Source organism: Dermacentor albipictus, chromosome 1, assembly GCF_038994185.2.
Source record: "Dermacentor albipictus isolate Rhodes 1998 colony chromosome 1, USDA_Dalb.pri_finalv2, whole genome shotgun sequence".
In the NCBI taxonomy this organism is placed as follows: domain Eukaryota; kingdom Metazoa; phylum Arthropoda; class Arachnida; order Ixodida; family Ixodidae; genus Dermacentor; species Dermacentor albipictus.
In genome coordinates, this window is record NC_091821.1 from 389,640,209 (window position 1) to 389,653,320 (window position 13,112).

General features: G+C 45.5%; 1 protein-coding gene across 1 annotated transcript in view; it reads right to left on the minus strand.

Moving 5' to 3' along the window:
* Positions 1 to 914: 914 nt before the first annotated feature.
* The window catches only part of LOC135914075 (ornithine decarboxylase-like), a 29,027-nt gene continuing 16,829 nt past the window's right edge, over positions 915 to 13,112 (minus strand). The window contains exons 3-5 of the mRNA XM_070532024.1: positions 9,549 to 9,649; positions 7,669 to 7,988; positions 915 to 1,044 (exon numbers count right to left, since the gene is read on the minus strand). Coding sequence (XP_070388125.1) covers positions 1,041 to 1,044; positions 7,669 to 7,988; positions 9,549 to 9,649 — 425 coding nt within the window. The 3' untranslated portion in view covers positions 915 to 1,040. The remainder of the gene's footprint in view (positions 1,045 to 7,668; positions 7,989 to 9,548; positions 9,650 to 13,112) is intronic.

Below are 13,112 nucleotides of genomic sequence, written 5' to 3' on the forward strand. Positions count from 1 at the left end.
ATTCCCGTATTTCTTTTCTGCTGGATTCGACCTTCACTGACTAACGTCTTATTACTTAAACTAGGAGCTACTTAAGGTAAATTCCCTGAAAATTTACATCGCTACAAAGCTGATTACCTGTTGACCTCAAGTATTATGGTTCCGGTGGCTCATTCAATTGAAGTTGCACTTGGAACATTTTTGTTTATTTGTGTGCTGCGATGTTTATTTATGCAGCTGTGAAAGCTGTGTATAGTAACACGCCACGTTAACCCAGTGTCTAGATGCTGTGCTGCTGAGGTCGCGCCTTCCATCCCGGCCTCGATGACCGGAATTTGATTATGCGCGAAAGGCAAGAACGCTCGTGGATTTAGATTAAGGAGCGTGTTAAAGAACCCCAGGTGGTCGAAATTATTTCGGGGTCTGCTAATAGAGCGTACTTATAATCAGTTCGCGATTTTGATCTCATAACTCCAGAATTATTTTTTTTTCGTGGAACTAAGTGCAGCAGTAAGCTCATTTGCGACATCAAAGCCAGATTATCTAAGCGAAGTGTTTTCTTAAATGTAATCCAGCCCTTAATATGTACGAGTAAGAAAACAAAAAGTGCCACCTTCATTATCATAGCTCTACCACAGGAATAGGCATTAAAATGTTGATTTAATGCCGGATATCATTCGGGATCTAAATTGTGAAGCGCACAATTACTGAGCAGCAATTGTTTGCTTTGAAATATCACTGCACAGAAAATTAAAATCAGGGGGAGTTGGTGTGTGAGAGTGCACATTCCATATACCTGTGAGAATGAAAAAAAAACAGTTACCATTCTTGCTTAACAATTTCTTATATCTGTAAACCAACCAGCAATACAACGCTTGATGCCGATTTCATGTGCATTATTTCTTACACCAAATGCTTTTATTTTCCTTGAAAAGCTTCTATGCACCCGCGGCAACCGCACGTTGCTGAGGAGTGGACACTGACGTGGCGGATACAGTGACAGATGACACGGCTTTCCTCACTCTGCACGGAGCATCTGACGAGGAGGACATCGAGTCTTGCTAACTGCAACGGCAGAAACGCCCAGGAAAAGTGCCAAGGTCGGTGTGCTGCACACGCTGACAGCGGTGGGAGGATGTATAAATCTTCGATCATGGCTTGTTTCCTGAGGAAATGCACTATTCCAATAATATGCTTACGCACACCAAAACATGAAATTCTGTGTCTACATCGAAGGCATAATACATTACGTGCCTAGATTGTATGCGGATAAACAAGTACTTTATGTTTGCACTTACTTTTGGGCAGCGCCTAACCAAAAATTTTTTATGCGTATCCGTAGTAGGTATAGCATACTTATTCAGAGTAGCAGTCATGATGCCCTTTAATACAATGACACGCCGTAATAACATTACCTTTTTTCTTTCCTTATTTTCACATCTGACGAGATTCATATGACAAGCACCCGAATAATATTCGAAGCTTTTGAACCTATTAGTGGGCTTTAAAAAGCTCGTTCCGGAAAGTTGCGAGCACGAGAGCTTCAGCTCTGTTCAAGATTACCCATAAGCAAAAAACGTATAGACAGGATCCTGATTACACAAAGACTGTTCACAAAGCCATCCAAGGAAACCTTTCATTTTTGGAGTACTGGCAACCTGCGTAACAGCCTTTAGACTGGAGTGGGTCATAGAGAACACCAACAGCGAAAAGTCTGGGGAAAAAATGACACGCACAACCCAGGTCATGGTGTGGACAATTAAGAATGCAAGTAATGCAATGAAAACAATATGACTGGAAATGCCAACATACTAAACGACACACAAAAAAATAAAAGCAGATAAATAATTAAGCGTCAGACCACGTTCTAGACTATTTCATAACAGGAGATTAAAAAAGGGATAATTTTAGCACCTGACGCAAGCCCTAGAGGATATCGACCCTTGGCTGAACATACATAACAGGTGGTGAGTTGTATGTCGACAGGAAAACGCAACTGAAGTCTTCATTCTAGAACGCTGACGTTCACGACAGTGGCAGGAAATAAATGTAGCAATGCAAAACAACATGATAAAAGTGGCTCATTCGAAAATATAAATATAAAGAGGACAATGTGACACGCGTTCACCATATTGACCTAGCAATGCACATGTTTCACAAAAAAAGGTGCACAATAACTTAAAGCAACTGGGTAACGTGACAGACATGAAGCACTTTGAAGTCCCAATGTCTGTCCTAGTTCAAGTTACTTCAACATCACACGCTTAAAGAGCGCCAAGAACCAGGAAAGCATTTCACGAACTATTAATTTACTAATAAAGTAACACTTTACTAATATCAAGCGAAACTATGCGTTAACCCTGAATAAAAGCACAGCTTTCAAGTCACGCTTCCGCGCTTAAACAATCAATAAGTAGGATAGAAACCCAACAACACTCTTCCTGAGGTACTTCCCGGACAGTGGACCAGTTGAACTGCGGTTGCGACGCACAACCAAAGGCATCGCAGAACTCTTCGAGGTGCCGAATTGATATGGACAGCCTCAGCCCAACATCGACATTGTTCAACTCGAAAGTCTGGCCGGAGTGGAGCAGGACAAATAACAGCAAAAATAATTGACTGGCCGAAAAGCTTTCGAGGCCGAACGCCAGCAGCATTCGGTGCCAGATCGGAGTGGTAATGGGACGAGCCATGGAATGTAGCGATAGGAGGAGGTGTTTGCGATCAGGTGCCAGGATTCGTCCGAGGATCTCTATCATACAGTACGCGTTACCGAACATTTGTTGACCTGTCCTGAAATTCCAGTTCTTTTTGCCGGTCAGCGCATTCCAGAGAGCGTCGGCGAGCAGAATTGCCAGCACATGAGGGTTGTTGACGCCAGCGCCGTTGACACCGCCGCCGTTGACTCGGGTACGATCACCTCTGCGGGTGGCGTCGAAGTTAAGGAGCGTATAGACGCCAGCCGAGATGACGATATGGTTGCCGCCCTGCTGACGAGTGCGTCGAATAAGTTATGTCGGAACCTGCGCAGCCCTCCGAGACCACGCGCAGCGTTGCTGCGTCTCACCTGATAGAGTGAGAATAAAACTTCCTTACATCCCTTACGAGCGCAGGTACCGGTCTTGTATGTGGCTAGATGTTCTGTTAATCGCTCATAGAGCTGGTCTGCCTAAATCACACTTCCTGGCTTCATCTAAATCATTTTAGCAACACTACTGCGTCAAAAGAGTTTGAGGAGACACATGCATCGTGCTTGTACGAATATCATCATAGGCCTTTACTGACGCAGCCACCTGGGTAGGCCCGTTTCAAAACGCGTAGGTGCCTTGAATTTCGGATCCGAGGAGAGTTCTGTACAACGTGTACGCTGTAGAGAGTGGCTGTAGTTTCCAGCATCAGTGTGAATTTCTCTGGCCCTACGTCGGGTAAGCGGAACAAGTGACTAGGATACTCGAGGACTGCGATAATGTTCCACTGGAATCCGAAATGCTATTTTATTGAGTAAACATTCGAAGCGTATAACAATACGTGCACAGCGGCGGCTTTGTCTCGAATACTATACTTCGCTGTGTGATTGGTATTCTGCACATAATTTCTTCCTTTTTTTCAATCAGTCCGAGAGGTACCCACGATGCGAGTCCTGGGTTTGTGGCTACAGAGCGACGGGAGAGCACTACAGACACCCAAGACCCTCAAATCCACAGCCAACAACATAGCCCAAATGATACGTCGCGTGACGTATCGAAAAGCGGGAATGCGAGAAGACGATACCCTAAGGCTCGTACAGGCCTTAGTGGTTAGTCGAATAACGTATGGCTTACCGTACCAAATCCTGAACAGGGAGGAGGAAAAGCAGGCTGACCCAATAATCCGAACCGCTTTCAAAGCTGCTCTGGGCCTGCCTAAATGTACTTCAACGGAGCGCATGTTAGCTTTGGGAGTGCGCAATACTTTCGACGAACTGAGGCAAGCCACCCTGATGCGACAGAGGGAGCGCCTCAGCTTCACAAAAACTGGTAGGGCAATATTGGCTAGACTGAATATCCCAGCATACCCCATTTATCTCACAGAGCAGGCCGTATCTCTCCCTCCTTCAATGAGATCCAAAATTACAGTAGCCCCAATTCCAAAGAATATGCATCCAGAGTACAACAAAGAAAGGCGCAAAGCACGTGCACAACACATTCAATCAGCCTACTCTAATAACCATAGGTACAACACGTACTACACGGACGCAGCTCTGTATGCAGAGGCGACCGGGCAGCGCTACCAAAGGAGGTACGCCCTGGCAGTCGTGAACACTATCAGCCAACAGCATATTACCGCGTCGGCCATGGCGGGATCCCCAACCTCGGCTGAAATATTATCAGTGGCGATCGCACTCGCTCACGCCGAGCGTTCGCAAAGGGACTCGCTCGTGGTCACGGACTTCCAGGAGATATGTCGCATGTTTCTCAAGGGGCACGTGACTGCACCTAGCCTCGCGATAATCCCCAAATCCTTCAACCACCATCATCGCCTACTCTGGTGCCCGGGCCACGCGGGGGTACAGGGGAACGAAAAGGCTAACGCGTTAGCTCGAGGGTTCACTAACCGAGCGACGGCGTCCTCTTCTAACCCCAACCACCCGCACTACCCCTCACAAAATTCCACCAATTTAAATGCCAAAGACATCCTTGCTCATCAGCGTGGAGTCCGAAGCAAATACCCGCCGCCTCAACCACAACTTAACGGGGAAGAAGCCGCCGATTAGCGTAAAATACAGACCGGGGTGTTCCCCCATTTAAAATTGCTAAACGCCATGTATCCCACTCGGTATAGGGCCAACGGTCCTTGGTGCGGTGGCATACCTACACTAATGCACATAACCTGGGAGTGCACTAAGCACCCTCATAGGCCAAATACCAGTAGGACAATGGAGCAGTGGGAGGCACAGCTCGCCCGCTCCGACCTGACAGGACAAAAGTCCTTAATTAGCCAGGTCAGGCAAGCGGCAGAGGCCAGTGGGGCCCTGGACTGAGAGACTCCGACCACCCCTCCTTCAAACCTTTAAAATTACAATAAAGTTTCTCTCTCTCCTTTTTTTTGCTCTCAAGTAGGCGTGAAGAGCCCTTGCCATCCTCACTTACAAATACGGTAACGTACTACATAGATGTGCTAATTAAGTCACGTGATTGAAGCGGGGCGATAATGACCGGGTTTGCTAATATTATTTTAGAGCGATCAATAATTGTTCAAGAAGGAATGCCGCTGAAGTCCAGCTCTGGCTCAAGCAGGATTCCTTGTTGGTTGAGTGTTGATCACTTTCAAACCTCCGCTTACTGAGTGAAATTAGGTCTTTCTCATTAATTCTACTTTAGACATACAGAGTATTCCTAAGGAAATGGAAACTGCGCCTCTCTATCATGGAGAAGGTGACTTGAGCATCGGCAAATACAGCGTCTGCGACTTTGTGAAATAACTGCTGCACGAGAGTGCCTCGATCTGGACAAGACATTCCCTTTTTGTGCATTGTCTATAGAATATTTAAAAGATACTTCGATTGTGTGTAAGTGTGGCGGTAAGTAAGCTTATGTTTAATTTGTATGCTTTATGTCCGCTTTCCGATCTTCATAAAGTCAAAGTGCCATTGGGAAAGATGGTAAGGCACGCTAAGAAAATGAACAGTCTTTATGATTTCAGGTAGTTTGGTTACCTACTATGCACCCCATTCCCTTACCCCGGCTTTTCCTTCCACCTCTTGTGGAGTATCCTGGGCACGCCAAGCCTGCGCGTTTTGCCGGACGCGCTCGGCCTGTCTCCGCTTGCGTCACTGCTCCGTCTTTATTGCTCGGCGCTCGGCCTGCTCAACCTCTAGATCGCAAGACCAACCCGGTGCGTCTGTAGCGCACAAAGAACCCGTAGCAACTGCCAGAGGAGATCGACACAGCGTGCATCCGCCTACCCGGCTCCTCCTCGACGCTTCACTTCCTTTCTTAGGTATACTTTGTGGCGCAAAATGCACTTCTTGAAAAGAGACAGAAGAAGGGAAGACAGTCCCTTTTCATGAAATGTATTTTGCGCCGCAAAGTACACCTAGGAAATATAAGCACCAACTTGCCCAAGAATAAGTGCTTTTGGAAAAGCTCCTTTCTCCTTTCCCGCTCCGCTCAACGCCACCTAGATTTTCCTCTAGGTGGCGATGCTTTGCCGCTCGTTCGATGCGCTATTCCATGCTTTCCCCAGCGCGCCATTCTCTTCTCCACCTCCAGGCGCCTTGCACCTTTGGTGTTCGCTTCTCTCGTGGCGACACACTGTTAGGTATGGACGGACACCACGAGCGATACATCATCCCCTTACCTCCTACTTGGTCGGGCACAACGGGTGATACGTCATCCCCTAACCTTCTACTTGGTCGGGCACCGCGGGTGATACGTCATCCCCTTACCTTCTACTTGGCCCGACCCCACGGCGCCGAAGAGGTCATTCACCCGACCTTCTCCCAGGATTGATCGAAAAGAGGATCGACTTCTCGTTCCCGTGCTCGGTAATGCAGGAGGAGGGGCCCTCTCTTTGTGCCTGTCACGTGTCATCAACGGAAGCAAGATCCCGCCCACACTTGTAGAGAGCCTATTTAAGGGGCTCCGAAATGTACTTTTGATATACTTCATACTTGATACTTCATGCTCTTCTTATTTTCTTTCAACTACCTTTGAATAAACAGCGCAAGTTTCGCACTAGCAAATCGTCTCGCCCTTGCTCGGTCGCCATGGTCTACCGGATGCCTGCAGCCCGCCGACAACGCTACGCTACTGAATAAGTAATGTCGGTCGAGCTTCGTTAGGCAGGCGTCGCTACTTCTCGGCAGCAGTACGGTACGCTACCCTGGAGTACGCAAGAAACTGGTTGCTAATGGAGGGATCGCCTACAAACGCAACAAACTGGTTGCTAACGGTGGGATCGCCCCTGAAGTGCAATAACACATAATGTCGCCCATTTCACAGATGGGAGATGTACGCTGGCGTGTAAAACAACCGAAACTGAACGCCTTAAAGCGTGCCGTTCGATAACTTGGACTATCGGGACCTACTAAGTAGCACGACTGCGTGTCATTAGACCAACTACTTCAGCAGCAGGAGCTGTGTTTTTGTTTTGATACATCACCGGCGCCACCTTGAAATCTAACTAGCGAAGTCTTGTCGATCCGTTAGCCGTAGACCACGCCAGAACCACGACACAAACTAGCTGCTACATTCACGTCTTTATGCTTACCATATGTAACAGTGTTCGGAGGATATACTATATAAAATGCTTCACCTCTGCACGTCTTTCTCTGTAAACAAAGGTCCTGTCAAACCGAACATAATTATCCGGGCTCTTTAGGTTTCCTTTAATGGTGTTCTATTATATAAACAAAGTGTGGCATCATGCCACTAAATAAAGAAGCGAACGTTGCGAGACACGAGATAGGAGCGACGTCCTTGTTTGCAAGGCTTGCCTGAACCTACTTCGCCGACAAAAATGTTTTTCTTGATGACGTGGAACATATGGAACATAACGAGAGCTTCAGTCTGCTATTAGTACATCAAGTAAAATGAAGTGGGTGTCGCGATCTGATCAGTTTTAGTGCTGCATGTATTGTAACGAAGTTCGTGCGGGTGACTGCTGGAAACACCTTGACGTCACATGATTGTACAGTAATTCCCCTACCCAAGTTCTGGTTTGTCCAAGAGAGGCCTCATCTTGAGAGCTTCTTTTGGCTGGTGGTAGCCACTGCGTATGGGAGAACGTTGAACTGTTTCTTTAACGAGGTTTATGGTCGAAGGTGCTGCTATGTAGTGAACAGGGGGAAATCCAATTCCGTTGAAGCCGCTCACAAAGCTCAACGTGTAGGCGCCCATGTTGTCCATCACGAGCCACTCGTCGACCTTTACGTCAAAGAACAGCTTCATATCATCGATGCGGTCTAGGGGGTTGCACGTACCACCCCAAAGTGTGGTTAACACATCCATGGGCCTCTCCCGTGGCTCCTGTAGTGCCAAATACAAGAAAGGGCAGAAGGACCTGCTGTAAGAAGTATGGTTCAAATATGTCTTTCTACATCAGAAGTCAGTCTTAACGCTGCTATCCTGTACCAGTGACATGTTGATCGTAGGATAAATGAGAAATTTTGCACAATGTTTCTTTACCAAGGTGTAGACACCAATAGGATGAAGGGGATGTTCTAGTTACACTGCGTAAATTCAGTAAAGCTTTATAGATAATGTCGGTGGAGGTTTCTAGACCTAAGGTAGAAATTAGGTCCTTTATATATCCCTATTAAGTGTTGTCAGGGACAACTGTTTATCTTTCAGTGCTGGTTACGGTATCGTTTTAGTTCAGCGTACCTTAAGTTTCATCAGTATTTGAACCAGCGAAATATCTTTTGCTGTTAGCAGGTGTGCTTAATGTAAAATTATTGAAGTATTTTTGGATTCTGTTTCTTTCGTTAGCCCACCGCAATTCGACAAACATTTTCTTGGGCAAAGGCCGCTTCACTTGCCTTTCTCAAGACTGCACGAAAACCGTGAAAACTGCCCATCACGATATGATGTTTACAGAATGATTATGCTTCATTAGGCCGAACAAACGAAAGAAATTCGTTCCTGGTTCTACTTATATGTCACCATTAGCTTTCTGAAATTGGTAAAACTGTTTTCGCGCCTCGCCTACTTCGCCTGTCACTAGACATCACAAAACAGCGAAAACGCGTAATGTCAACTTGACGTGCATACATTACACTACATGGATGTGCAAGCAAAGATTGACTTTTTCCTAAAAGACAGAGAGTAGGGGCCGAGTTCCGAAAGGGGTAGAACACGGCTGCCTTCCGAATGCCCTGGCACTGGCTGCTCGGAACTGCCAGCGAGAATCGATTTCTTAGCGTGTAACAAAAAGCTTGCGTGACACTATAACGTTTTTTGCCCCCTTAACGCGAGCGAGCGACATGGTTCCTCCAAATTTTCTTCGCGAAGCATCCGTTCTAGCAGCATTTCTGAAGCCCCGTTGCACCCTGCAGCAATAATCGGCAAGAACCACCGCAAGCTATAAGCTAAAGGAAGCGGACCAAGCGGAGACGCACACCACCACTCGCCTCACCCGATTATTTATTTTCACTGCGCAAGCTCAGCCTCAGTAAAACCCTTTCCTGTTCTGTCTGCTCCTCGCCGCTCGTCAGCCAATTAATAAGTATGATGCTGGCACAGTAGTAAATTCTATTTGCCTTGAATACAAACAAAAAATCACATCTTATGAACGAAGAGAGCGTTTGATTGGGCTGTTAAACCTAACTTGCGTGTCACCGCCCGTTCTTGCGCTGGCAGTTACGTAAAGTTGACGTCAGGAAATCGGAATAAAATCAGAATGGAATAGCTTACGTTATAACGTCTCAGGATTTAACATATTCGCCGAGTGTTTAGCATGTCGAACTTCAAAATTTACTCCAGTCAACCAACATGGTAGGCAAGGCGTGGTTGGTTTCGAGAGGGTTAACTTAACCAAATTGAATGCCAGAAATGTCATAACATGCGTTTGTTCAACGCTAAGCTTACCTCAAACGGCATTATCTTCACGTCTAGGTAGTCGCAGAATGGAGGAATACAGTTGTTCTTGCTCTCATTGAGAAAGACGTCCTGATGTCGATGAGAAACCCCTGTTTCAAATATAACGGAAGCAATACAGAGTAAATGAGTTTATTTTGATGAGCCATCGCGATAAAAAATTTGGCGAAAACTGCAGAAGCGAGACATTTCAGTTCTCTTCTGGCGTAGATGTGCAACCTCTAATATGTGGCATGCCCGGCGTTGCTGGTGCAGGCCAAACTTGCAGTCTACCACTCCATTTGAATCTACCGGCTAGTTGTGAAAAAGATAACTGTTTTGTTGGACATGTTTATTTATTTATTTCACGTACTTTTAAGGCCCGAAGGCGTTACAGAAAGGAGTGGAGTCAAAACAAGAAGTAATGCAGTAAAAAATAAAAAATACAAACAAGTATTAACAAAAAATTTACAAAAGATATTAACAAAAGGCATTCTGAACGGCGGTTTTGAAGTTTGTAGGGTCGGTGATGAGTGCGATTGAGGCGGGAAGGCGATTCCAGTCCGTGCTTGTCCTGGGAATGAATGAGTCACTGTACCGGTTAGTACGGCACAATGGCACCCCGAATTTAAGGCTGTGGTCAGTGCGGGCAGAAATATATGACGGAGGGGTAAGAAGGGTCTCTTTTAAAAGGGGGTTCAAGTGAAAAACTTTGTGAAAAAGGGAGAGACGGGAAGATTTGCGGTGTGACGAAAGATCAGGTAAGTTAAGAGTTCGTTTCATTGAAGAAATACTTGCATAGCGAGAATAATTAGATAATATAAAGCGTGCACTGCGGTTTTGAATACTTTCAAGAGAAGAAACTCAAATGGCTGAAGCATATGGAAATCCCAAATGGCTGAAGCATATTCCAATTTGGAGCGAACTAAAGTTTTATAAAGAGTTAGCTTCAGGGAAGAAGGGGCAGAGCTAAAATTACGGCGTAAGTAACCAAGCATGCTATGAGCGTTTTTAGTAACATAGTCAATATGCGAGTGCCAAGAAAGGTTATTTGATATGTGAAGGCCGAGATACTTGTAAGAGCTAACTGACGTCACAGGTGCACCATTAATAAAGTAGGTGTGCGTGGCAGTGTTACGAGATATACGCATGGCCTTGCATTTATTTGAATTTAGTTGCATGCACCAATAAGAACACCACTCAATTACGCGGTTAAGGTCGTCCTGCAGCTCTTGGGAATCTGAAGGATTAGTAATTTTACGGTAAAGAACACAGTCATCCGCGAAAAGCTTTATGGAAGAGGAAAGAACGCAGTTCGGAAGATCGTTAATATAGATTAGAAAGAGAAGTGGACCCAGGACTGACCCTTGAGGAACACCTGCTGGTACGTTAGAAAACCGAGAATTACAGTTATTAGCGTTTACAAACTGCGTCCTGTTAGAAAGAAAGTTTTTTTATCCACTCGAGTACATTTGCGTCCAAGTTAAGTTGAGACAGCTTAAGCAGAAGTACATCATGGGTCACAGAGTCAAAGGCCTTCGCAAAATCAAGAAATACGCAGTCAATGTCGGTACCTAGATCAGAAATTGCAAAGAGATCATTAGTAAATGTTAAGAGCTGTGTTTCACAGGAAAAGAACTTACGGAAACCATGTTGACAGGGGTTGAAAAAGGAGTTTGATTCTAAAAACTCATCCAAATGTGAATATATTATATGCTCAATAATTTTACATGAAATGATGTTGTCGCTAAACCTTCGCTAGCGATTCATATTCCACAGATTTTTTTATGCCAATTTCATGCTGTTACGTAATTAATGGTTGCTCCAATAAGATAACATTTTGCGTCGCACAAGATGTAAACCTCAGCAATGTTATACGTAGAGGTTGAGCGCAGCTGCGAGTGGTATCTCATCATGTACAGCGACATGAATTATAAAAATCGGCTACGATATAATTATATCATAGGGAGAAAAAATACCCCAACACCTACAGTCACATAATTACCATCATAATGAAACTAAGGCCCCACTTTAATTATCGTGTGCTCCTGAGAATTCACAGTCATTGCAAGCACGTAACACTTATTTTTAGGAGATTTGTTAGTGCACCCAACTAATGCGTCCATGAAACTGAGACCAGGCCAAATCATTCGCGTGCGGCAAATGCGAATGTTACCGCGACGCTGCACAGGAAGCAACTACTGTTCGGCAGCAGAAAGAGCCCCCTGCCTGGCGTAGGGAGAATTCACACACACACACACGCTGAAGATTTGGCCTATGAAGGTTCCCGGTACGCTGCCGTAGGGCGGCTCGACGTTATCCTGGACCGGCGCTCCGTGTAGGTCGATTATGCAACTTGCCTATATCAGTGAGGCAGTGTGTGAGAGAGATTTATTCAATCATGTACAGGTTTGCGTGGAGGCATGCCTAACCCGCTACTCTAGATGAATAGGACGAAACAATGAAAGGATGTGGACAGTTCACAACAAAGAAGCAAGATAGTGGTTTCAGGTGTAAAATTTTACCTGACACACAATCAGACTGAATTAAGTGATTTGAATTCATGGGTTTTACGTGCCAAAACAACAACTTCATTATGAGGCACGCTGTATATTGGGGGAGTCTGGATTCATTTTGACCACCTGTATATCTTTAACGAGCCCCAAACGCCCGGGACCCGGGTGTTTTTCTATTAGGCGGCAAATGCTGATATCTGTCCATGGGCTAGCCAGTAAGACCTGCGTCAAAGCTGCTCTTCAAATAATGAAATTCTTGTACTTCACGTGCCCAAAACTATAACGTAGTTATGAGGGGTGCCATGGTTCGGGAGTCTTGATTAATTCTGTGCACCTGAGGATCTTGATAACGTGGACCCGATGCATGGCACACGAGCGTTTTTTTGCATTCCACCCCCGCCAGAATGCGGCCACCGCGAAAGAGGTCGAACCTGCAACCTCAAACTCAGTAGCCCAACGCCGTTCAAGTTGTAAACTGTTTTGTTTTGTTGACCATCTTCTGGCAAATTAAATGATGCGAATTGACGGGTGGGCCATTAAATATCTTATGCTGTTTGTGTCATTTCTTTCAGAAACTTCTGCAATTGGGAAGTAATTGATAACCATTGCCCTCGTAGCACCGTTGTAGCACCAGGGGATGTTTTGCCTGTAAGGCCGCGCGTTCTATACCTATCGCTTCGGGCTCATTTCTTTGGGGTCAAAATACAAAACCGCGGGTGTACTTAGATTTATGTGTATATGTGTTACAGAAGTCAAGGTGGTTGAAATAAGGCGTTCCTCATAATAATATCAAGACGATGAGCAAAACGAGAACAACGTGAAAGCAGAGGCCGACATTTCGACAAGGGGACTTCTGCTCTTCAAGGCGACATGACAAGTCTTCAAGACAAGTCCACTTGTCGAAACGTTGGCCCCTCATTTCAGGATGTTCTCGTTTTACTCATCGTCTGGAATTTCCATCTACCGCCTTCCCCGTGTTTTCTCATAATGGTATCGTGATTTCGGCGCAAAAATGCCCCGAAATCTTATATACTTAACCATTACCGATATTCGTTGCATT